Source organism: Cyrtonyx montezumae, unplaced genomic scaffold (genome assembly GCF_038088225.1).
Source record: "Cyrtonyx montezumae isolate F1298 unplaced genomic scaffold, pur_monq_1.0 scaffold_3, whole genome shotgun sequence".
NCBI classification, from domain to species: domain Eukaryota; kingdom Metazoa; phylum Chordata; class Aves; order Galliformes; family Odontophoridae; genus Cyrtonyx; species Cyrtonyx montezumae.
In genome coordinates this window covers 94,711,934-94,738,612 of record NW_027072034.1, presented here as the reverse complement: position 1 = coordinate 94,738,612, position 26,679 = coordinate 94,711,934, and the positions used below count along the sequence as shown (strand labels likewise).

Genomic DNA, 26,679 nt, shown 5'->3' with positions numbered 1-26,679 from the left:
TCCCTGGGGCCAGGATCAGGGACATTGCTAGAAGACTCCCGGATTTGATACGCCCCACCGACTACTACCCGTTACTCGTAGTTCAGGCAGACTGCAATGAAATATCTCAGAAGTCTGCGAACTATGAAAAGAGATTTCAGGGGATTAGGGCGATTAGTTCAAGGGGTGGGAGCACAAGTGGTGTTTGCTTCCATACCTTCTGGGGCAGTGAAGGACACAGAATGGGCTAGGAAAACACAGGTGATGAATAACTGGCTGAAAGGTTGGTGCAGAGACAGACACTTTGGGTTTTTTGACCACGGGGCAGTTTACTCGGCTCCTGGCCTGTTACCTGTTGATGGGATGCACCTATCCCAAAGGGGGAAACGAATCCTAGCACAGGAGCTAGCTGGACTCATTGAGAGAGCTTGAAACTAGCTGTGACGGGGGAAGGGGATAAAACAGGGCTCACCAGTAAAGAGCCTAAGGAGGCTGTGCTGGAGAAAGGGGCGAGGCAGATATCTCAGCTGAAGTGCATCTATACCAGGAAGCCTGGATGCTCCTCAGGATGGAAATCTTAAAGGCACAGGAGCAGGCAGTCCCGGAGTCCCATAAGTCAAGCCGGAGGAGAAAAAGACCAGTGTAGATGAACCGGGATCTTTTGTTGAGACTCCGAGAGAAAAAGAGAGTCTATGTCCTCTGGAAGATGGGTCAGGCTACTTAGGGTGACTACAGAGAACTGGCCGAGATCTGCAGGCAGAAAATTAGAAATGCTAAAGCCCAGCTTGAAATTAGGCTGGCTACTGCTGTAAAGGAGAACAGGAAACCCTTTTACAAATACATTAACAGCAGGAAAAAAACTAAGGAAAATTTCCCTCCTTTACTCAACAAGGCAGGCAATATAACCACAGATGATAAGGAAAAGGCTGAGGTTCTCAATGCCTTCTTCACATCTGTCTTTAATAGACAGAACAGTTGTCCACATGGTACTTGCCCTGACCTGGCAGTCTGGGACGGGGCACATAATGCACCCCCTGTGATCCAAGCAGAGACGGTCAGAGATCTTCTCCTCCATCTGAACTGCCACAAGTCCATGGGGCCAGATGGGATCCACCCAAGGGTGCTGAGGGACCTGGCAGAGGTGATTGCCGAGCCACTTTCTGCCATCTATCAGCATTCCTGGTTATCTGGAGAGGTCCCACAAGATTGGAAGCTTGCCGATGTGACTCCCATCTACAAGAAAGGCCGTAGGGAAGACCCGGGGAACTACAGGCCTGTCAGCCTGACCTCGGTATCAGGGAAAGTTATGGAACAGATGATATTGAGGGAGATCACACGACACGTGCATGGCAATAAAGGGATCAGACCCAGCCAGCACAGGTTCACCAGGGGCAGGTCGTGCTTGTCCAACCTCATCTCCTTCTATGACTGGGTGACCAGACAGGTAGATGAGGGAAAGGCTGTTGATGTAGTCTACCTGGACTTCAGCAAGGCCTTTGACACGGTCTCCCATAGTATTCTCCTAAGGAAACTGGCAGCCTGTGGCGTGCACAGGTTCACTCTTCTCTGGGTGGAGAACTGGCTGGAGGGCCGTGCCCAGAGGGTAGTGGTTAATGGAGTTAAGTCCAGCTGGCGTCCCATTATGAGTGGTGTCCCCCAAGGGTCAGTTTTGGGGCCCATCTTGTTTAATATCTTTATTGATGACCTAGACGAGGGAATTGAGTGTACCCTCAGTAAGTTTGCAGATGACACCAAGTTTGGAGGATGTGTCAAACTGCCTGAGGGTAGGGAGGCCCTTCAGAGGGATTTGTATAGGCTGAACAGCTGGGCTGAGCTCAATGGGATGAGGTTCAATAAGACCAAGTGCCGGGTCCTGCACTTTGGCCACAATAACCCCATGCAATGCTATAGGCTTGGGGCAGAATGGCTTGAAGAATGTAGAGAGGAAAAGGACCTGGGGGTGTTGGTTGATGCTCGGCTCAACATGAGCCGGCAGTGTGCCCAGGTGGCCAAGAAGGCCAACAGCATCCTGGCCTGTATTAGAAATAGTGTAGCCAGCAGGAGCAGGGAGGTGATCATCCCCCTGTACTCAGCTCTGGTACGGCCGCACCTCGAGTACTGTGTTCAGTTTTGGGCCCCTCACTACAAGAAGGACATTGAGGCCCTGGAGCGTGTTCAGAGAAGGGCAACAAAACTGGTGAGGGGTCTGGAGCACAAGTCTTATGAGGAGCGGCTGAGGGAGCTGGGATTGTTTAGTCTGGAGAAGAGGAGGCTCAGAGGAGACCTTATTGCACTCTACCACTTCCTGAAGGGAGGTTGTGGTGAGGAGGGGGTGGGCCTCTTCTCCCTGATAAGTAATGACAGGACGAGAGGGAATGGCCACAAGTTGCATTGGGGAAGATTTAGATTAGACCTGAGGAAGCATTTCTTTTCTGAAAGAGTGGTCAGGCACTGGAATGGCCTGCCTGGGGAGGTGGTTGAGGCACCATCCCTGGCGCTGTTCAAGAAGCGTTTAGATGAGGTGCTAAAGGATTTAATTTAGTAGTTGGTTTGAGATAGTGATAGGAGGATGGTTGGACTAGATGATCTTATAGGTCCTTTCCAACCTTATGAACTTATGAACTGATGAACTTATAATTTGTGTCTGGATGAGCTGCCTAGAGGCTGCATAGCTCTTTGCTATGATTCACTCTTTGTTTTGCCAACGCATTATTTGTTTTAGAGAGTGGGTATTGAATCTTAACAGCTGGAAATACTTTACAATACAATTTTTTAAATGTATTTTCTTACATATAAAGAACAGTGCTTTTCCATGAAATCTGTAGCATCTAAGAATTTGGAGATGGATGATGGAAAGGAGGAGTGCATGTGTATGTTTTTCCAATTGCGTAATGATTTGCTGTGCTCTTGTTTCAGTGTGTGTTACCATGGCGATGACTGCAGGGACCACAACATCCTTTCCCATGAGCAACCACACCCGCGAGAGAGTGACAGTGGCCAAGCTCACACTGGAGAACTTCTATAGCAACCTCATTATCCAGCATGAAGAGAGGGAAACCAGGTACCCACTGTGCTTTCATCTCTCCCCCGCACTTCTTGTCTGGATGTTGGTGGGTGGGGCACCTTCAGCTCCGTGAATGGGGCAAGTCTGAGGAGTTTTTCATTGTTGGAAGTGAGGAGATGATCACCTGTGAAAAAGCAGTCCCCAAATGACCGAGGACCTCCACTCTCCAAATTCTCATATGATTTACCACCACCTCTAATTATTACTACTTACTAGAAATCGGCAGGCACGTGGTCTCACTTTCCAGCATGTGTGCGATTTCCACTTCTGCATGTAGTTTTGGTAACCTCTGATTCCTTCATGTGTGCCACATGAATAAACCCTACAGAGGCAGATGCTGCAGAGCTGATGATGCATAATAACTTGTTTCTGTGTAAGGCAGTGGCTTGTGGTGTCTATTCATGCTCTGCAGCACCAAGTCCTTGCCAAGACTCATAAAGTCTGTGGAAAGGATCATGTGGGAAATAAGGAAGGAAGAAATGGGTGGGAAGAGGGAGTTTTAGGGATAATGTAATACCCACCCCTAACTTTCTCTTGTGTGAAACTGCCTGGTGCTCTGTGCAAGGGAGCATGTTAGTCACCTCTGCTTTAGCTCCTCTTATTGCTGCAGTTTTGCCTCCACTGTGATGAAGAGCTGCTTGAATTAAGTGTTAAAGCACTAAGCACTTGATAATAATGAATGTTGTGCTTCAAATTGTCGTCAGCATGTGAAACTGTGGTTCTCTTGCTAATATGTTTTTAATTGAGGAGCTTTCAGCTAAGCAGCAGGGTTTCCCTCTTCATCACATTTAGTTGTTATCCCATGCAATTGGGTTGCCTTTAGTTAGGCAAGTAGGCTGTCTGCGGAGGGCCTTTTTAATTTAGGGGATCCCGCTGCACTTCCTGAAATGCAGATCAGCAGGAACAGCCTGGCACCCAGCATTCAAACCTGCATCTGCTACCAGTGGGCAACCAACTTTCTGAAACTGCACCTTGAGGGCTATACAGAGGCATTCTTTGGGGGAGCAGAGAGAGCTGAAGAGATGTGCTGGCTCCCTTGCATGTGTGGTGCCACCCCCATCTGTGGGGTGCCCCAGGCTTTGCTCTACACTTGGTGCCACCCAGCGTGGCCAAGCACTATCTGCAGGAACCCAGGAGCAGCAGGCCCTGGTCCAGGCAGGGAGGACAGGAATTCTGCAAGCACATAAGTATGGGCTTAAATTTGCTTATACATTTTCAACATATTTACAAGTGAGTAAATGTAGGGAGCGGACAATATGTTTTCATACTTTTGTTTGAGGCCAAATGCTTTGGTATCTGGACCACATGAAGTAAAAGGGTTGTCTTACTGTAGTGCTATGGTATGTTTTGTTTGTTTGTTTTTTTAATTATAAATAAATAAATGTCTTATTTATCCCTTCTGCAGGCAGAAGAAGCTAGAAGTGGCTATGGATGAAGAAGGCCTAGCAGATGAGGAGGTAATATTACTTGAGTAACTCCTGAAGAGATTGCTTTGCTTTTTGTTTGCATTTCTTTAAGTTCACATTTGAGGAGTTTGTGGGGATGTTAGTAGAAGTCACATTGAGTTTATATTGTAAGTCAGTGTTGCTTTTGTAAATAACAAAGGAAGCTTTGCATATGCTTGAAAATGAGGCCTTGAATAGCTAAGGTGCTCTTCATGCTGTTTTTAATCATGATGAAATATACGACCGCAGCAAGGCTATATCATGCTTTCCAAAGTTTAAAAATTTATGACGTGTGATTTGGAAAAGGTGAGATGCAGTTGGAAGAACTGGGTAGAAAGCAAAATGCTGAACCCTTTGGTTTTTTTTCTTCCCTGATTTAAACAATAAAGCAGGTGCCTCTTTGTTCCTTTTGAATAAGAGCACGTCTGAGTACTTTTCGGAGGTTGATCATTTCATTTCTACCTGTACTGAGTCCAGCATAGATACTAGAATAAATAGTAACAGCATCTCAGTCATTTCTGGTCATTTCTCAAGTTTATGGGGTTAATGTAACTTGTGGACAGAGGGAAAAGCTGATGTGGGTGTCTGATGCCATCTTGTGGTTTCCAGTGATACTGTCATCGTTGTGCAAAATCTGCCAGATCTGATTGTTGAGTCTCATTAACAGCCTCTGAGATCTTGGAGTCTTTGGGAGTATAGGCTGGCATTCATTTTTTTCTCAAGGTGAATCCCACTGATATTTTAAAGGACAAGATATATGACAGGATTTAAATCAGTCTTTCAAATACAAGTATTTTTCTGCTGTAGAACAAACAGATTTTGTTATAGGATAGCTTAAGTTGGATTTCTGCTGCCTGCTTGGTCGCTTATTGCCTGTCATCACTGTGTCTGTCAGGGGGCAGGCCTTAGCTTTTACTGATGTTTTATGCTGCTCGAGAGCAGAGTCCTTGCCTTATCTGGTGACTTTGGCATTTGGGCTGATGGACTTTGAACCAGTGTGATTTTTTTGTTGTTGATTTTTGTCACTGCTTCCCTATATGCAAGTAACAACCAAAAGCAAAATATGAACTAGGCCTGAGGCCTCTCTATGAAGGACTGTGTTTGTTCATCTCACTTCAAGAAATTCAGAAAGATTTTCCCTTTTACATTTTCCCTGTACCCATACTGAGAGAGAGTACTTCACAGGAAGAGTGATTATATATCTTGACTTTCTGTAAAGTGACTTGAATTCTCATGTGTGTATTTTGTCAGAAAAAACTGCGCAGGTCCCAGCATGCTCGCAAAGAAACTGAGTTTCTGCGACTGAAGAGAACGAGGCTTGGCTTGGATGACTTTGAATCTTTGAAAGTTATAGGAAGAGGAGCGTTTGGGGAGGTTTGTGGCTTTCTCTCTTGAACAGGATTAAAGTTAGATTTAAAATCAGAAGGAAAAAATTTAACTATAGAATAAAAAGTTCCAGTTGGGCAGTTTTGTTTCAGGAGAACAGCTATTCGGGTAATTGCGTAAGTGTGGTAAGACCAGTAGTGAAGTGTGAGCGTGAATTTATCAAGGCCTTTGGAAAGGGTCTTAGTTTCCCACGGCTTCACGTTAGCCCCAGGTGAAGGTGCTCATGCAGCATGGTGGATTTGCAGTAGCACAGCTCCTCTCCATAAAAATCCTACTCCGCGTCACGTGATGTTTCTGAATCTCACAGGTACCTGGACTCCAGTGTGCCTGCTAACAGTTCAACTAACTGTTCATCATTTCTGTTGGCTTTGTACGTGATGTGGAAGTACTTTATCCACATGTTTTTCAGTGTTTAACAAAATAACCTTTCCGTGCCCCCCAGTTTAGAGACACCTATATTTCACCTGGGGGTAGATGGGACTGATTGGGTTGCTTTTCTCATTAAAGGTACGTCTTGTTCAGAAGAAGGATACAGGCCATATTTATGCAATGAAGATACTAAGGAAAGCAGATATGCTGGAGAAAGAACAGGTTTGTGTTGTATAAGTCCCCTAGATATCAAAGTTACATGGCCTAGAAAATGTCCAGAGTTCTATTGGATCATATTTTCCACTTCTATAGCCCCCATAATTGAACTGCAGTCCAAGGCATTTATGGAGTTCCTACGTCATTATAAAGTATTAGTTAGGAAATAAGGAAATAACAGCATTTTTGAAAATGTTTCATTTACAGCTGCTTGGAACAGTGATGAAGATGTTTTTTTCCTCTAATCTTTATCACCGTGTGCCCTGTAGCACTTAATCTGTAAAATTACATTTCAAAGAAAATACTTCTTGAAAAGACAGAGTAAAAACTGAGAATGCATGATGTTTTCTTTTGGTGGTCAGATACCTGCAGGTGTTGTGTTGTTCGTTATTTGGCTTTGTTTTTCTTTTGTTGTAGTTTTTAGTTGGATTTTTGTTTGTTTTGTTTTATTTGCTTTTGCTTTCTAATCAGGAATTCACTGTGAATTTGTGATGGGACACAGCAAGCTCTTTAGCACCACAAAGAGTAGTGTTCAAAATCAAGTGTAGATGTCTCAAGCAGAAGCATAGCTGGAGAAAGCTGTGGTTATTTAGCCTTGAGAAGAGAAAGCTCCAGAAATACTTCACTGTGGCCTTTCAGTGCCTCAAGTGGGCCTACGGAAAAGCTGGGAAGGGACTATATTCTTCAGGAAGTATAGTGACAGGACAAGAGGAAATGAGGAGATTTAGGCTAGACATTGAGAGGAAATTCTTTACCCAGAGGGTGGTGTGAGGCAGTGGCACAGGCTGCCTAGGGGGGCTGTAGGTGCCCGATCCCTGGAGGTGTTCCAGACCACGTTGGATGGGACCCTGAGCAGCCTGAGCTGGTGGGTGGCAGCCCTGTCTACAGCATGGGGATTGGAATCATATGATCATTGCAGTCAATTCCAATCCAAGCCATTCTGTGATTTTGTCCTCCTTTCCCATCCAAACCCCATAACTAGCTTATTGGAAATATCTCTTAAAGCTGCAACATAGTACTTATTTTCTTTCCAGAAGTTGCTTCCTGTTATATGAAATACAAAAATCATATAGCTTATGCCAATAAAAAAAATTCCATATCAATATTTCTAATTTTCTTCTGCCATGAAGGGTACATTTTAGTAATGCACACACTCTTCTGCAGTCTTCATTACCCTTAGTTTCCAGTAAACTCACAAGGCAGCCCCTCTCAGCATGTCTGTCAAAGACCCAGCTGGGACTAAAATATCCTAAGCATGGCCAATCACTCCCAAAGTCACTTGCCCACAACCTGCCACAGCAGCAGTGGTGGCTATATCAGTTCTGGGCCAGCTTTATATACATCACTTGAAGGAATGGCTCCATCTTCTATTTTTTTTCCCTAGCTAAAATAGCTCAAGCCCTTCTTCAGTAGTGGCCATTTAGCTCTCACTGTTCCTTATGGTCGTCTCTACAGGCCGAGACTCATCACAGCCTTTTTCTCCTTGTCTGAGACACTTGCCATGCAGTTGGAGTAATGCCCACCATGCACACAGATAGGTGCAGTCTCTATGTACCATTTGAAAAGTGGTTCAAATACAACTAAGTAATGAGTGGCTTTGGGGGCTGCACGATAGTTCTCTTTATCTCAGATGTTTCTTTCACAGTGATAAAGGAGGTTTTACAGGGAGTAATTAGTTTAGGTGCTCTATCACTCTTGCAGAAGGATTCTGCAGGCTTACCTCACTGAGTTAAAACTGTATAAACTGTGAACTATCTGTGGAGGAACAGTAATTAACCATTTATTTGTATATGTATAGGAGAAGGCTGGTACCTTCTGACCAGAATCGTGAAGCATCTCCCTTTTTATCTTTTAGCTCTTGCATTCTTTAAAGTAAAATGTTTAGATTTTTTTTTGCCAACAGTTTTCCCTGTATTTGCCTATTGAGTTGCACATCCCATTTTTAACTGAGTTAACAGTAGAGCTACTACTTTGCAGTGCTGACCATTGCAGAGCTTTTTTTGTTTGTTTTAATTATTATTATTTTGAATGCTCTAGAGCGTAGTAAAAATGGAATGGTGGTTTTCTGTGAGCCCTTATGGTTCTGCCCAACAAACAAAGCTCAACAAGCCACGTGTCATGATTCTAGAGGTTACTTCTGAGAAGTTACTGGTGGCTGGTGTTTTGTGGGGACTTCCTAGGTTCTAGCAAAAACTATGAAAAATAGGACTAGAAGAAGTAAGAAAAATAACTTATTTGTTAAAGATAACGAAAATTTATTTTAGGACTAGGAATATATTTAGTATGGCATTTGGTGTTTAAATATTTAAATTATTCTTTAATAGAAATATTTTATTTTATTTTTATTTCAGGTGGCCCATATCCGAGCAGAAAGAGATATTTTGGTTGAAGCAGATGGAGCATGGGTAGTGAAAATGTTTTACAGTTTTCAGGATAAAAGAAATCTTTATTTGATCATGGAGTTTTTACCGGGAGGTAAGAAGATATGTGTTGTGTTGGAAAGTGATATGAAGACTTCTTTTTTAGCTTTTGTTATGAGCTCTCTAAAAATGTAGAAGCAAGCATGCTTTCACTTGTGATGGTGCAAATTTTGATGCTGTTTAAAACAAGGTCCCAGTAATGTAACTTCTGCTGATTTGTAGGGGAAGGGAAAGAGTTACAAAAACGTGTTTAATAGGCTTTGATTGAACAGTAATTCTTGTCATATGTTCTGCTTTTTACTGACAAAGCTAGAAACAATGAAAGGTAACTCTTGTTCAGACAATCTTTGTGTAATACATATACTATGCATTAAAATTTGCAGTATCTCTCAAGGCTATCCAATTAAAACTTCTATTTAGGATTTCCAACTATTTTACATCCAGTTTACTGAAAAATTATGTTGAGTTTGTAGGTTCTTGCATTAACAGTTTTATAATTAGTAGTTGTAAGGCCAGTTTTAAGGTTAAATTTGGAATCTACTGGCTTCCATGTAGAATCAGCCTCATGACTAAAATATTCTGCTTTATACACTGTTTTCTTTCCTTTGATTAGGTGACATGATGACCTTGTTAATGAAGAAAGACACCTTATCAGAAGAGGAGACACAGTTCTACATTTCTGAAACTGTGTTGGCCATAGATGCTATTCACCAGCTGGGATTTATCCATAGAGATATTAAACCAGACAACCTTCTACTGGATGCTAAGGCATGTAACATGCACGTTGACTGCCTCTGCTTTAAACATCTCAGTCTGCAGATAATGCCACTCACAGCAGTGCTAAGCACTGCATACCAGTAGTGCCATACATGATTTCAACTAGCCACAGAAATGGCAGTAGATGGCCACTGTTCTAATATATTTAAGCAAAGCAAAACTACCTTTATGTTGGTTTTGTTTGATTGGATGATTGTCTTTCTTTTTGTATTTGGAAAGCTTTTTAAATGTGAGAAGACCCACCTGGGCTGTCTGGATGCTCATATTCATGTACATGAAAAAGCTGGTATACTTAGTTGCTTCAAGAAGAATGAAAGCATAGAACGTTCAGACAACACTAAACAATCAGTTCAGTTCCCACAGTTGTCTCATTTGTTTTATTATCCACTCACAAGTGGGAGCAGTCTGTCTGCTTGGCTGACTGTAGTGAGCTGTGGAATGGCTCCACTAAGCATTGCACTGTAGGCTATCTAGCTCCATCTCTGGAAACCTGCTTAAAACCAGATTGCCATCAAAATAAAGCAGAAGAATTTTATCCTGGAGCCTTTCCCAGTCTTGGCAGAACTTGGTTCAAAACAAAACCAGGCAGAGTAGCTGTCTTTGGCTGTTGCAGATGATATCATTCTTGGAAATGATACCCTTTTTAGAGAAAACACACTCTTCCGGTACATCGAGATTCAGTCACTATTTCCCTGCTTGTCCTGGATTAAGTTTGTGCTGTATAAGCCCATTGTTCACACTGCCTGAGAAGAAGGCAAGTGCAGTTATAAAAACAGCTTGCTTTCTTTTTTCTTTTTTGAGAACTACCTTTCTAAATTATTTTTTTCATCATCTTTGCTTTTTAGGGTCATGTAAAACTGTCTGATTTTGGGCTATGCACAGGTTTAAAGAAAGCTCATAGAACTGAGTTCTACAGGAACCTTACACACAACCCACCAAGTGACTTCTGTAAGTATAAGGGATCCTAGGTAAACATTTAAATGATTTCGAGCTGCAGTTATACCACATCATCTTTTATTTCTGCTGTGTTCAGCATGATTAGTCAAGCTGACAGTGTGGAGTTGGAAGACTGGAAATGCATGTTCCCCAGGATATGGAAGCACTTCATGGGAAGGAAATTACACTTTCTGCAATGCTAATGGGTTTTTGTACGTTTGTGTACGGATGCGTGTGGTCATAACGTCGTGGATCTGTACTGTAATGCTTTTTTCCATAACAATGTTACTGAAGATGCAGTAATGCTCAGATTGGACATGGCTTTTGTGTGCTGGCTTATGGGGGTCAGTGACAATCACATCAAACTTACGTGATTCTCAGCTGCAAATTGGATGGTAATTGTTTGTGGTTCTTTTCCTGTCTCCAGTGACAATCAAGTTTTAATTCTGGAAAAAAGCATTCTAAAGATTGACAATATTCTGTTTTCAAGTTAGAACTATTATCAGTCTTTTCTTTTACCTTAAAAATGCATTTAACATCTAATAACCATTTTCTGAATTAGCATTTCAGAATATGAACTCAAAGAGAAAAGCAGAAACATGGAAGAAAAACAGACGACAGCTGGTGAGTTTATAAAAACTCATGTTTTTTTTTTTTCATTTAAACTATTTATAGAAAACTATAAATAAAAAACCAGGCATTAATGCTACTGTTTTATGGTATTTTTCTTTTAATCTGTAAGGCCTTCATCTCTTATAGGTGTAGCTTTCTTAAAGCTCTCAAAATTCTGTTTAAATCAAGGTGGTGTAGTGGTTCAGGTTGTGGACCAGGAAAGAGTAGAATTGAGCACCAGCTGGATTGGTTGAGCTGCTTGTTTTCAGAGCTGTGACTAGCTCAGGGAGTGCTATGGGGGAAAGCAGTGGAGAGTGGTGCACTGGAGTGATGCCACCTGGATTTATAGTGCAGGAGGACCAGATAATAAAGGGCATTCCAGCATGAATTAAATCAAACCAAAGCATCTGTCAGCTATGGGATTTTCAGAGTTTCAGCCCTCCTTGTTATTTTTACAAAACAAGAGTTTGCAGAAAACTCAGAAACCTCCATTTCCATGTTTTGGAACTCTTGTTTTTTTTTTCTTTTCATATTCAGGAGGATGACTTCCCTTTATTTCCAAGGCTCAGTGTTCACTCTGCATCTGTGCTTACTCATGTAGAATAATGCTCTTGGGATATCTTTTTAGATATCTTGAATTGTCAAATTCAGCACTCTTGTCCATGCACGTAGTAAGATACTATATGTGAATCCCCAGAAAGAGATTTTTGAGAAGTGTAATTCATTTATTAAAGAGCTTATTCTGTTTTCCAGGCATATTCTACTGTTGGGACCCCAGATTACATTGCACCAGAAGTATTTATGCAGACTGGGTACAACAAACTATGTGACTGGTGGTCTTTGGGAGTGATTATGTATGAAATGCTAATAGGTAAGTTAAAGAGCACAACCTGAGAATCATCCAGAGGGTTCAAAGGTGACCGGGTATGTTAGTTCACCCAATCTGTTCTCCCACGTCGTGCAGCTCTATGCAGTTGTAAGCCTGTTTGGTTTGTCTTTAACAACCCATTTTTGCAGGGTATCCACCTTTCTGCTCAGAAACACCACAAGAAACTTACAGGAAAGTTATGAACTGGAAAGAAACTTTGGTATTTCCTCCAGAGGTGCCCATTTCAGAGAAAGCAAAGGATTTAATTCTAAGGTCAGTAACAACAGCTCATTTTTGACCCCTCACCCACTTTGTTGCCTTGATTTATCTTATTTTTTCCTAGAAAACATTACAAACTTACACAGTTTTATTACTGAAAAAATGAGGGATGCACTTTGACGGGCAAAGCCAACAACTAGAATTTGTTATTAGTCCAAGCCGTGCTCCAATTGCACGTAACTAACACAACAAATACAGCTAATAATTATTCTTAATCCAGGTAGTGATACTAACACAGTTCAAATCATTTAATTATTGCTAATCCTTATTCATAACTTTGTATATGACAATTTTATTACGTTTTTAATATCTGTTTCTCTGTTGTTTTTGCTTAACCTCTCCTCGATGCTGTCAGCAGCCTGAGTTCTTTGCTGTGAAGAGCAAAGTATTACTACTGGGGATTTCTCCCTTTGTCTTGGCTGTATTCAGGGCAGTTTGAGATATTTTAGGTAGACTATTTGTTAGCATATCTGACAGATTGGCTTGTGGGTTTAGTTATGCCAAGGCTACTTATATTTGAGCTTTTTTCTGTATGTGGAAGGAGCTATTAAATGTAAAATCACACAATTGCAAGAAGCTAGGCAAAAGTGAATTTAAAAACATATTTAGTTAATGGCCAATTCACTACAGCAAGGTCAAAACAGTAGGTGAGGCAACAAAGACCTCAGTATGTACTTTACTCAATACAGCCTGGACGTGTTAGACAGGGGTGATTTCAACCTAAAGTAAATTTTAGACAAAGCAAAATTCCTTCATTGATAGAGATAAAACCAAACTAAGTAGGTTCTGATAAAGCCTGAGACCTGGTCTGGCTGTTATTGCAAAGTTTGTCATAGGGGCAACAGGCTGCTTTTACATTAACCAGGAGATGCAACAATTGTAAGCAGTTTGCTAAAACACCTTGATACCATGACACTTTTATTTTCTTTTGCATCTGTCAGCACTTACTGTAATTATATCTATATTTTATTGTAATTATTCTCTATATTTTTCCACATTTTCAGGTTTTGTACCGATTCAGAAAACAGAATTGGTAGTAATGGAGTAGAGGAAATAAAAAGTCACCCATTTTTTGAAGGAGTGGACTGGGGACATATCAGGTACACATATATGTATACACCTTTTATAGAAAACATAGAAGTCATGACAGCAAGAATTTCATGCACTATGATGGCAAGAATAATTATTTTCAATTTATATCTCATTTAGAAATGCATCTGCTGACAGTTAAGGTTTTCAGGCTGTGCTGGCATTCATAGATCTCATCAGATTTTTACTGTTGTGAGAAGCCTCAAAAATGCCCAAGGATGGCTATTCCACTAATACTGTGTTTTTGCATGTGAAAATGCATACAGTGAGAACGTGGTTGTCCACCTCTTCTCATTTCCTCTGGTGTGGAAAGCTTCATTCATCTTTTCAGTGTGGGAGACATTAATGACAGTTTGGCAATCTGGCAAAAAAGTTTCTTCATTCCACCCAGAAGTGGATGTAATGGTGATTGTAATAATTACAGCTGTAATAAGTTAACACTTATAAATTAATAACTCTCCCACAGTGCCGTTTTCCAGTTTTAATGCTTTTTGTGGGATAGATCACTGCAGTAACTTTAAAAGCTACCTTAAAAGTTCTGATTGCTAAGCTAATAAAACAGAGGCATGTCAGTCAGCTCATTTTGAATGAGAGATACTGGCAGCAGAGGTGAGAGCTACAGCTGAAAGGTATTTGGATGAGTTCCAGGCTGGTGGGGGCTGGAACTGTAGAGCAGTGGGTCTGGTGGCTTCAAACACAAGGAAAATCCTGCCCAGCTGGGTAGGCTGGATCCATGGAATGAAGGTAGCTCCAGTGGTTCCTGGTGAAATCGAAGAGCGTGACGATAGCTGTGTGGTAGATGGGGCTGGAATGCTGTTCCAGCTAATGGAAAAGCATGTTTTCCCCAGATGCTAATGCCAGGAAACCACTAAACCTCATGATGTCATGAAATAGGCTTCTTTCAAGGACTCAATGGAACCCTTGCCCTTTAAATTGAAAGGATGTTGCAACTGTAAAAATGTAAAGTAAATGAAGCTGGAACTTAATGGATTTTTTTCCTAATATTCTCTATTCTGGCACTTACGTTTGTTTATAGGGAAAGACCAGCTGCAATTCCAATAGAAATCAAAAGTATCGATGATACATCCAACTTCGATGAGTTTCCTGAATCTGACATTTTACAGCCAGGTGAGGCTGCCATTATCAATTCCAAACTTCTGTCTACAGCATGCCAGAATATTCCTTGGGTACATTTCTTCTTGGTCATGCTTGTTTTTCTGATACCCTAATCAAGTCAATATACAAGCTTGATGTAGAGATTTTCTTTCAGAGAAAGAAAAGCTTTGTCATAGGTTCTACTTCCTTCAGACTTGGGGGGAAAAGAAGGGTTGTAATGAGTTGACTACTAAATGGTATGCATATATAGTGAGCATTGAAAACAGTACAGCTTTCTTCCATATAGTCTAAACAAAGTCTGATCAAAAGCAGACCAGTGCAAATTGTTTTTACTTCAACCTTTATTTTTTTTAATTTTATGCCAAACATGGAAGTTAATATATTATGGGGCAAAAACTTCAGACAGATGATTACTCAGCTTAGTGATTTTATAAGCCTGAGTGCCTCTACAAATCGTTGAGGTGTTCTTTTTTAACTGTTAATTTCTACTGTACAGTAGTAGAAATTTGTTTAAGTATAAAAGGCCCAATTCACTGACATGCCCAGTTCTCTAGTTCTCACTGTTTTCAATGAATTATTAATAGATTAAAGATAGAAAACAATGATTAATTGTTGTCAAATAAGTGCAGGTGTACTAGCATCCATAAGAGTTATTGGAAGCTATTCTTTTCTGAGATGACTTTTAGTTAATGGCATAGAAGTTTGGTTTTGCAATGCCAAAACAGTTGATCTCCAGTGCCTGTTAGCTATTTCAATCCATATTCAGGTAATGCCAAGTACGTTTGTATTGGCTGTGGCATCTCAGATGCATTGTGTTACTGAAAATGTTACTGTAGATCCAGATACTCAAATGCTCACTTGAACATCAGCGTTTTTGGCACCTAGTGTTGAACATGCTGTTGTAGAACATTAAGAGCAGCAATCTGAGCGCTAAATATAGGAACCCACTGCAGTGAATGCCAGTGATCAGCGCACCAGCTGTGTGGGCCGCTCACAGATGGAACGTGACCAGATCTGCTGCTGGCTGAACCCTGTGGGAGCTGTAAGCAGGACACATGTCCTAGAATAGGAACATGCACTTCATGTGCGTTGTTCTCTTGGGAGAACTTGGATAAAATTTTTTTCTTCTGTTTGAATGTGTGTGGGAACTTCTTCCCAGTGCAGTGACGGAGCAGTGGCACAGCTGCACAGAGAGGTGGTGGAGTCTCTTTCTCTGGAGACATTCAGGACCCGTTGGGACGCCTACCTGTGCAACCTGGGCTAGGGAGCTGCTGTGGCAGGGGGTTGGACTCCGTGATCTCTAGAGGTCCCTTCCAGCCCCTACAGTTCTGTGATTCTGATGGGAATAACGCTATGTGTGTATATAATTGCATTTGTTCTGTGCAGGGGAGCCTGTTGATGAGGCCTTCTTGATTCACCTGTAAAAAGTGTTGTGCTTGCAGGCTCTCTTCCTCATCATGATTTTACAATATTTAAAGGGAGATTATAAACAGGAGGTAGATAGTAATAGGACAAGGAGGAATGGTTTTGAACTTAAAGGAGGGGAGACCTAGATTAGATACACTGAGAGGGTGGCAAGGTGCTGGCACAGGTTGCCCAGAGAGGTTGTGGTGATGCCCATCACTTCAAGGGCAAGTTAGATGGGGCCATGGGCAGCCTGAAATAGTGGGTGGTAACCCTGTGGCAGGAGGTTTGGAACTTGATAATCCTTGAAGTCCCTTCCAACCCAAGCCATTCTATAATTCTATGACTTCTAGGAAGCAATACTTTTATTAATTGTTTTGTTTTGTTTTTGTATCTGAATTCTAGTGCCAAACACAACGGAACCTGACTACAAGTCCAAAGACTGGGTTTTCCTCAATTATACCTACAAGAGGTTTGAAGGGCTCACTCAGCGTGGCTCAATCCCTACCTACATGAAAGCTGGGAAGTTGTGAGACAAAACACAAACCCACAAACAAACACAAAAAATTTCAAACCTCAGGTAGCTGCATCACCAGACCTGCTTGGCATTAGTTATCAATATATTGACTCTGGTGCGCATCAGTTTCACAAGGAAATTCTACAGGATTAGGATTTCTAAGACTACTACTACTACAGGAATTAGTTGGCAGTGCCAGCTGGCTTTTTTTTCTTTTTCTTTTTTTTTAATATTTGAATATTTTTGTTAACTTTATTATACAAAGGTACTGGAATAAAAGGAACCACGCATCCCTTTGTAAATGCACTGCCTATGTGTGTGTAACAATTAATTATGCCTCTGTACTGTGGCTTTGTTTGTACTGTAACCCATCTAATCCACCCAGGAGTAGAACATATCATTTTCTGCAGCACTGTCGTTACACTGCTCACCTGGTGGGTTTGAGATACGCAGTATAAAAAACCATTGCCCACGTTTTCAAAATTCTCTGAGCAGTGGCTCTAAGGGTATTCCAGTTGTGGTCTGCAGTTGTCCCATGAGGGTGGCATATTTTAAATAGCAGTGTCCTGTGGGGCCTACTGGTACACTCCCCATAAGTTCATAAGTTCATAAGGTTGGAAAGGACCTATAAGATCATCTAGTCCAACCATCCTCCTATCACTATCTCTACCCAACTACTAAATTAAGCCCCAGCGTCGATCCTCCCTGCTGGAGGGTTTCGTGATCAAATCATCCCTTGTTCTGTGAGATGTAGGCAGGGAGATGGTCCCTTTGATCTGCTTTAAATGATAGTTGATGGGCCCTGTCATTGAAACTGATGTTGTTGTTTATGATGATTATACGTTGTTGGCAAATTCAGAAGAGAAAAAGGAATAACAATAAAGACTCTTAACAGAGGAAAATATTTTTTCAGATGCCTACCAAGTTCTGAAAAGGTGGCAGTTTCCAGGATTGTGTTCTTGTCTCATTTTTGAGACAGGTCATTTTTTTGCTGCTGAGAATTCAAACATCCTTTTCTGTCCAAGAAGAACTTATCCTAGAGAAGTGATGAAATTGTTGCTTTTTCTTTTTCATCTCCCTAAGAAGTTCCAGACAGAAGGGGTCCTGCTGTACCCTTCTCTTTCCAGAATACCCATAGCACCCTCTACCAAGCCAGAGGAAATGGAATGCCCTGCTAGACTCACTGTTCTGTAGGCTTTGTCGTCTTCTCATGTCTCTCCCTAATGTGAACCACGGGATTGCAAGGGATCATCAGGGTCTGAAGCCCATTTACCAGGAAACACAACCAACCATGACTGAACCAGGTGAAGCATTCCTCTCAGTCTGCAAGACGGAGACAAGCTGACAGCAGAGATGAGGCAAGGAAATGGAAGCAGAACCTCCTGTGTACTGGCTGTGATTTTGTAGAAGTTGTTCAGAACCAAACAGCACTCCTTTAACAGCTTGCTGGTACCTCGTTGCTGCCAAATGTAACGTCTCTGCCTGTATTAGCATATTATCTTCAGTGCTTTGAATCTGTCTCAATACAGTAGAGATCTTTGATGTCATTTTCTGGTTACAAAAGGCTTACAGCAATGAACGATTGACCAGTGATTGCACAAGCAGAGTTGCTATTGCTGCCTTCCTCCTCTGGATGCAATGAAAGGCACTCTAGAGGCCTCGCAACACCCGGCAGAGTGAAGCACAGGATGTTTTGGGATGTGGTAGGGATGACCCCAACAGACTGACTCACAGCAAAATGGAAGTGACTATAAAGCTCTCACAGAAATATTTATTTCACCATGCTGTCAGCTGTTCCAAATTATTTGTATGCTTCAAAAAACGTACTGTCAAGTGTTCATATGTTGCATAAAATTCAATTTACTAGAAAGGTTTCTGTGCATCAGTGGCTTACTGACCTGTGTGTAATCTTCCCTGATCCAACAGTGAAGTTCTTTATGGGCTTCAGTGATCTTTACTCCAACGTTTTATCTCCCATCAGGCATCTGACATCTGCTACTTATGCTGATTTTTAGTCTACAGTTCACTGAAGAGGAGTATTTAGCATGTTAAGGCCCAGCATTGTGTCACAATGTGGCTAAGCTAAACTTCACCTCAATTTAGCTCAATTTGAGCTATCTCCCATTTCTTTTCTACTCAGAACTTAGAATAATTAACATCACTTTACTGCTACTGGGACAAGATCCTTCAGGAATTCTCCAGTGTTGTTCTTAGCCCTGTTAAGGTAGTGAGAGTCAACATGAATCCATTCAGAGGCTCTCCAAAATCAGCAGCTCACTTAAATCCACCTCTGTACTTCGAGATGTCTTTCTGCCAGTGCCCTTGTAGCTTCTGAGGCATCTAAGAAGAGGAAATTATTTGTCTGACGTTTTATCTGTTCTACCAAGAAAGAGGATCTTGGGCAGGATATATACAAGGCACAGACTTGGCCCAGAGGATACTGCTATTCAAATGAGAATGCCTCTCAGTTTTAATTTTCAATCTCATTCATGGGGCGCTATGTGCCAGAAGTGGAATTCCTGTGAGCACTGCATTTCAAAAGACCACAGTTACCCTCTTTGTGTAACATAAAAAGAAGCCTTTGCTTGAGCTTGCTACGATGAGATAAATTTCATGGAAACTGCAAATGCTCAGTAATACTGGTGATATATATATATTTTTTTTCCTGTGGGGTTTGAGGGAGGGCAAATAAATACACATTTAATTTAAAGCTATCTATTATACAACTACGACTGTACATATTTCACTGGTTTACAAACTTGGGAAAAAGCTCAATCCTTATACTCGTAACACTAAAGGTAATAAGCATTTAAAATTGAGGACAGCTAATCATATCAGTGCTCACATAGGAGTTACATCCTTTGGGAAGCAGCCTGCAGCCTATTTAGCATCAACTCCTGTATTGTGGTAGCTGAACTTATTTTTTTGAAGACATAGCGTTATTTTAATCGCTAAGTCAAGTGAAACAAACTATTAACTACTGCTTTTAGGAATATAGGATTTTTTTTAAAGATAAAACTGTGACACTGTAGTAGATTAAAAAGAACAGAAGGTTAACCTACACTGGTTTTCAAAAAGTGGAGGCGTGACATATCTCTTGCTTTGTTATTTTTGTCCTATTTGATTTGGATGGTTGTTTTTCATTTTCTTCCTTTGGTGATGTTTGTCACTGTGCCATTTATTTTTTGTATTCTTGGAGTACCAAAGATCCTGAAATGGCTTGATGATTGCAACCATGTAAAAATTTATTTTCCAGAAGTGAGTTTTTTCCACTTTGTTTAAATGTGGATTTATGTATGCAAATTGTTACCAGAGGTTTGCTGGGAAGATTGCAGCAGGAAAAACCTGAATGCTTCACTGGAAGTAGTGAGCCTGAATCCAAATTTTGGATCTGAATGCGCCAAAATGGAGGAGGAAGCTTGGATCGCAAAACACAGCTGAGCTTTTGCGCTTTGTTCCATCTCTGATCGGCATGAGCACGTGGCCTTGGTTACAGAACAGCAGCAGAGGTTGTTTCATGTACAAAAGGAGTTTTTACAAAATTGCCAGCATTCACAAATCAAATATTGTTGATACTGCATTTGCACTGTTAAATTTGCCTTGCTGGAGAATTATGTAAGTGTTATTTTTATAGGTCAATTGTCAAACACCTGAGTTGTCAGATACAGTATGGAATAACAGCATGATAGGGGTGAATTCACCTAAGTGCAAAGGGGCTTGCTGAAAGCTCTCCACACTGCTAAGAGGAATGGGCATAAGCAGTACAAGGGCGTTGTGTTGGCTCCCTGTAACGAGGTGACTTTACTCCTCTGCGACAGCAAGTAGGGAATACTGCTGTTCAGCCCGGTTGTACTGTAATGCTTAGGAAGTGCTCTCACTTTTTCAATAACACGAGCAGTTGCAAGTGTTGTAACATACTGTATGTTGTCATTTTAATGTTGATATATTACAGCAGCTTGTTCTTGGAGTCAAAATGGCAACTGCTATATTTTTCCTAGACTATTTCATTAGTTGTGGTTGGGAAAGTTACATAGAAGCATTATAAAAATTTATATGAGGCTTTTTACAGCATTTGAAAATAAAAGTAGCATTCTTTTTGTAGAGTTGCAGTTTTTATTTTTTTACATGGCTGTGCTGGGTTTCTATTCTGGAACAGGAGACTTCTGATGAGTGGAGACACTGCTTTGTGTATTCTTATCTTGAACCCACCCACAGTGGAAACCCCAAATCCCCATTCTCAGTCAGATCTTTGGACAGCAAAAATTACCTGACCTGTACCAACAACTGGAGCTACATGAAGCTGCTTCTAAAAGGATTATTGTTCTTCCCTAGAGGCTTCCTATCTCCTTCCCCATAGACTCTTAATTTAGCCAAGAAAGGCTTCCACAGACAGTTGTACTACAGAAACGTTTTTGTCCTACTGCTCCCAGTTCCTTCCTGAGTTTAGAGCAGTGGCAGCAGCACATGCAGTTGTGACACATAAAACACTTCAAGGGCTGAGCAGCTGAAAGCAAATTGGAGCTGGTACCTGCTGAGCGGCCATCCCAGTAAGCCAGCAGTGCACGCCCTGTGCTTGAACGCTACTCTCAGCAAGTTGATGCAAAGAGAGTCTTACAAACTCTATTTAATGGGACTACACTTTTTTGCAGCAGCTGTTACCTTACACTGAGCTAAAGAACTGCAGCCCCAATTCTTTCTCTTCTTACACTACCAAATCCAGTTTTTCTGAAAAATATAGTGCTTTAATGACAAATAGAAAGAATATGCCCAAGCATGTGCAAAACCATTTTTTGAAATTAACTTGAAGAACTTAAGAAAATAGAATATAGTTGTGTGGGAACTGTTGAATCAGGGCCTGAACCACTGATGGATCACCTGAGGTGAGCACTGAGTCAGCCGCAGGAGCACAGGTGAAGGCAATGCACTGTGTGACCGGAAGGGGTGGAGTCTGACTCCACCTCTCCCAGACCCCGTTTAAGGGCTGACCACCACTGGAAAGGGTCTCTTTCTGGAGGCTGTTCCTGCGGGGTTTCTTACTGTGAGCCTAGGATATGGGTGAGTGCTTCATTTTGATCGTCTCTTTTCATCTGTAAAATATATCGGTTACAATACTACTTAGCATTATCCATTCCTTTATTGATATACCATACAATAGTGCTTATAAAGCAGTACTGCAGATTTCCAATGTGTGTTTTTCATTGTTTTGTATGAAGTGAGAAAGTAGGGATATCGTTATAGTTATTGCAGCTATATGGTGTGATAGCAGCTGTGATTCCCAACTCTGGACTGAAAGGATTCATGTTCAGGCAGCTCTTAATGTACTTATTTAAGGTAATTTTATTTATTCTGTATGTAACCTGGAGTTATCGCAGGGGTTGTATCCGATGGCTGAGTTTCACAAATGAAAGATAGCCTGAAATGTGCATACCAGTGTGCTGTAACTGTCAGTTGTGCTGGGCTCTGCTACAGAACGAGTATGTACAAAGAGCTTATGTCTGAGAGACACCTGCTGCATCAGCTACTGAGGCAGCTCAGTGCTGGAGAAGGGCACATTAATGCAACAGAACGAGCACAGTCTTTGTCAGTGGTATTGGCCCTGAAATCTAAGCAGGTTTTAAAGAATTCATTATATTCTAAGTTACCAATTTAATTTTCCACTCCCTTGTGCTTCAGCCCTTCCTATTATTATTTTTTTTTTTTGGAAGTATAATAATCTCCAGTCATTACAGTGTTAGTGATTGTCTGAAGGGAAAAACTATTCCACAGAGCAGGGCCTGGCACACAGGACCATCTGCTGGAACAGAGTACCTCCAATGTGAAGCAGAACAGCCCCATTCTATCCTACTTGCTGCTGCTGCTCTTGGCCCTGGGAATTGAATGCTCTGTTGCACAGGATACTACTGCAGTTCTGTGAGGGAAATTGAATCTACGTTCATTTCAGCACCACCTCCTCCTCCCATCGCTTCTCCCAATTAGCTGATAGCACAGAGGTTGCTGTTTTCTGGGGAAGTGGGCACATAGGTTTGAACTTCCTCATGCTCAGGGAAGCTAACCTAGGTTTCTCATTTTCCAATCAAGTCAAAGCTCACCTAGGGAACAGCTCATCTCTGATGGCAACCAGCCCTCGAAGGCCTGTCTTTTGTCTGTACCAGATGCTTTAATCTGTTTCTAGTGAGCCACCATCTGCTGTGGCTTTGTTCTCCTGCAGGAACACGTGGCATCTGCACTGTCCTCAGGCTGCCCACCTTCCACTGTGGTAGCAGCCCTTTCCTCTCCACATCTCCTTCCCTCTACCGAAGGCCAAGTCTGCCCTTGCTGGTGCACCTCCCCTGAAACTGGATGATGTTGAAAGGGGAACTCACAGATGAGCTGTAACGTTGAGGCTGTTGTGTAAATGCAGGGTGTAACCACCACCCCTGTTGCCGTGTTTGGGGAAAAAGAGATGTCAATTACAGACAGCAAGTCTTGCATACACATTAAGAGTGCCTAATATGTTGTTTCCCTCTAGGGATATACAGAGAATGCGCACGTCACTATGGATGTAGGAGCTGAGACTCAGAACTCAAAGAGGAGGCAAGAGCATTGCTGCCCACCTGCAAAGCCAAGTGCTGAAAAGGTGGCACTGATCTGAACATAACTTCTCCAGTGCCTTACCCAAAGGCTACGCTGGCCCTACTTATCTTGGGTGCTGATTTCCCCACATAGGGCTTCAATAATAAAGGATCAGATAAGACCCTCCACGACTATTTGGCCAGGTCAGAGTGAATCACTGTTGAAGTAGACAAGGTATCTCAAGGTTTTCAGTCCAGCAGGCTGCCTTTGAGCTCTTAGCCAATTCACGCTGTCAGCAGAAGATCCCTATCTAAAGCACAGAGAAATCGGTGAATAAGTACGGCTTCAAAAGCAAGCTGTTTGCTGATGCCATGCTTTTGCATTCTTTAGAAATGAGACAAAAAAAGATTTTTTCTTTCTATAGACTTCAGACCATTGAAAAACAGTACATCAAGAGGATGCTTTTTGGCTTCAGAGACAAACCTGAGAGACTTGCATGGTACTTCCACTAGTAAGAAGAAAATATTACCTATGTAGTTTGATAAAATTAAACTGATGCCTCAAGGAAGCATCACAAAATGTACAATCTCTTTAAATGCATTTTCCTGAGGAAGGCATAGCAGGTCTCTGTTGGATTTAACCCAGGCTGAGCCCAAGCATTGACTTTGTGTATCTTAGGAAGCAGACAGTTTAGTGCAACTCCTCTGTTTAAGTTCCATCAGTGAATGATGGATGTGTTTCACTCAGTCAGTGTGCTTCAGCTCAGTGACGCTGGACAAACAGGGCCAACAGTGTTTGACTGTTGAGGCTCTGCTTTCAGTTAATCCTCTCTTGACTTAGTTGCCCAGATTTAAGGGGGCTTACATTTTCGTACCTTTGATTGCATCCATACCAGCCATAGCAAACAATAAGGTCTCCCCTAAGCCTCCTCTTCTCTAAGCTAAACAATTCCAGTTTCTTCAGCCATTCTTCCTAAGACTTGTGTTCCAGACCCTCAAAGGCTGTTAACACCAGAAGAGCCCAGGAATCTGTACTACAGATGGCAAACCTGCTTTAACCAAGGAGATGACTTTCAGACAGTGCTGTGGTAGATCATTTGAACCTTCTCTATAGGCAAAGATGGATGCCTGAGTTGTCGCAGCTCAAATGTTCAAACACTGGTTGTGTGCGAGCTCAGTGTTGTCCTCAGCTGGATTTGATTTCTTCTAGCCATTGCATTAACAGTGCTGGAGCTCAGGGTCCTAGAGAGTCAGGACTCAGCCTCAGGGCTGCCACTTGTACATCATGGGCACGTTTCAGTCGTGCTTTATTTTCAATAGGCTCCCTAAGCAGCTTTATTTGTCCTTGTGTAGAGATCTCTAAAGTAATACAGAGACATCAGACATCAGGCTCTAGCTAGACGTTCCAAAAATACAAACTTCTGCCAGCGATGAAAAGACTCTTTAAGTTAAGTTTATTTTGTCTTTAAACTGAAAGTGGTGCCATCAGATTGAGAGAATTTTAGGCAAGAGATTTACAAGCAAGTGGATTATACTGCAGGCACAAATCTTGCCAGACAGTGCTCCTAAGCAGCACAGACACTTCTGAAAATTCCCATATTTTTTACTTGCTTTAATTTGGTTAGAAAACCTCAATGTAAATGGATAGTCCTACTTGCTCCAATGCTTAGATTACAGAGAGTGCAAGTAGGAGTTGAAAGTTGTTCTTAAGTGTAACTTGTTTCATCATGCAAGGAATGCTTTGTGGATCTTTAAAGCCAGACTGTCACTATCACAATCTGATCTGACATAGTGCATACCTTAAACCATATACTTCATTCACTGTATTGTGTTAGGGCAGCTTGCATTCTTTTGTGCTACATTTTTGCTTCCTTAAAGGGCTTCTGTAACAGTTACTGAGTGGAAATCGTTTAAAGGGCATTTTCAAAATATATTTTCTTAAATAGGCTGATTACAGTATGACTATGCTATTTACATAAGTTTTGAAGCAAAAGTCTCTCCTGATTTGGGGAAGAACTTTTGCTTCAACAAGATGGCACATCTTACTAATGTATACTAATGCATAGAAAGTATAGTGAAGTCAACTAATTGCTTGTGATGTCGAAGTAACCCAAAGGCCTCCAAGCACAAACCACAGACTAAATAAGATACTTTTGAGAAGTAGTTTTAATTCATACTCTTCTAATTAGCTATTCTGTTCACAAATGCTCTACAAAATTACTCAAGTATTGCTCTCTACATTACTCTGAGACGTATAGTGTCCTAGCCTGAGAGGAAACCATGAAAACAACTTTGTTCTGGGAGAGAAGTCTGTGAAAAATCTGTGCTTGCATTTAAAGGTGTGGTGAGTACTTTCAATATATTGGTTTTAACTTCTGAAGAAAAAAGTAAAATGTTAATTAGGTAGCCATCACCTAAGTATGTTTTATGTGCAGCATTATAAGTCTCCATGGTACTGTGTGGCCCTCAGAAGGCTATTTTTCTCCATCCTATACAATGGGTCTACTTAAGAGCAGTGTGATGGAGCTAGGTTGCCCCAGAAAGAAATGGACATTCTCTTCAGGATGGTACAGCAGAGAAATGCTCTTTGATGGATGCTTTTTGCATCTCCAAGACACACCATGCTTCAGCTGCTATTAACCATTTACAGAACATGAAGAAGGAGGGATGTTGCAGTTACTTCTCTTTAATTGCTCTGTTGCAGGCTATTATTTAACAGCTCTGAGGTTTGATTGTTATTTTTACCCCCTTTAGCAAATCGTTGTATAAGTTGTTTGGAAAAAAAAGAGGTTATCTGTTGCTTACATAAAGCATTCTGTTCTCTATTTTATAGCTAAAAGCTAGTCAAGGGAAAGTGCTCACCTAAAAGAGGCAAATATATCAAGTGTGGCCTTATGTAAACTTGGATCCTACTCTTTCAAGACTCCAGGCTATCTGCTAAAAACAACAGTTACTGTCATGTATGAAATGTCCAATGTGAAGACCAACCCATCACCTTTGAATAAGAAACAAATCTAAGAAATTATGTTTAAAATGAGTAATAATGAATCGGCAATGTATCGTATTTTCAAAAGCTTTCTAAGTGCTAGGAAATCTGATATTGACCAAGAAGGTGAAATATGCAGGTCATATATAAAGCTACTACAAAAGCATGACAGGTGGAAATATTGTTAAAGGATTTTTGTTTTTCTGGCCCAGATATATCATAATCTACCAGAAAAATCTGCATTCACTGAATTACAAGTACTGCTACTGTTGCACTAAAAATACTAAATAACATGCAAATAAGATACATTAGCTCTGTTTCTAGTGAGTCACTTAAAAAAAGAAGTGTACTGCTTCTTGAATGTTCTCATTGAATGTTCCCATATGGAGAGAGTTTGTTTTTAATAGCTTAACGAACACTTTGCTGGAACCATTTAGATCTTTAACTCATTTTGCTTTATAGCACTGGCCATTTTCTATGAAGCATTTTCAGTCAATGCAGTTGACTCACCCTTCTAAAATCTTAACATTTTCTTGTCTGTTTGTGATGCAAACCTGGAAGAAGCAGCTCCAAACTTCAAAACTGGGGCAAAAGTATTTTAGCAGTGCCACACATGATATCTAAGCTTCCCATGAACAGTCCCTTGGATTTTCATTTTTCAGTAT

At 41.3% G+C, this 26,679-nt stretch overlaps 1 protein-coding gene across 1 annotated transcript in view; it reads left to right on the top strand.

Annotated features, from left to right (window-relative positions):
- STK38L (serine/threonine kinase 38 like) overlaps positions 1 to 16,783 on the top strand; it is a 42,730-nt gene extending 25,947 nt beyond the window's left edge. Inside the window, exons 2-14 of the mRNA XM_065742431.1 lie at positions 2,896 to 3,040; positions 4,449 to 4,500; positions 5,740 to 5,862; positions 6,382 to 6,465; positions 8,811 to 8,934; positions 9,493 to 9,647; positions 10,502 to 10,604; positions 11,155 to 11,216; positions 11,958 to 12,075; positions 12,222 to 12,345; positions 13,356 to 13,451; positions 14,477 to 14,568; positions 16,366 to 16,783. Of these exons, the coding sequence (XP_065598503.1) occupies positions 2,907 to 3,040; positions 4,449 to 4,500; positions 5,740 to 5,862; positions 6,382 to 6,465; positions 8,811 to 8,934; positions 9,493 to 9,647; positions 10,502 to 10,604; positions 11,155 to 11,216; positions 11,958 to 12,075; positions 12,222 to 12,345; positions 13,356 to 13,451; positions 14,477 to 14,568; positions 16,366 to 16,493 (1,395 nt within the window). The 5' untranslated portion in view covers positions 2,896 to 2,906 and the 3' untranslated portion in view covers positions 16,494 to 16,783. The remainder of the gene's footprint in view (positions 1 to 2,895; positions 3,041 to 4,448; positions 4,501 to 5,739; positions 5,863 to 6,381; positions 6,466 to 8,810; positions 8,935 to 9,492; positions 9,648 to 10,501; positions 10,605 to 11,154; positions 11,217 to 11,957; positions 12,076 to 12,221; positions 12,346 to 13,355; positions 13,452 to 14,476; positions 14,569 to 16,365) is intronic.
- Positions 16,784 to 26,679: the final 9,896 nt, after the last annotated feature.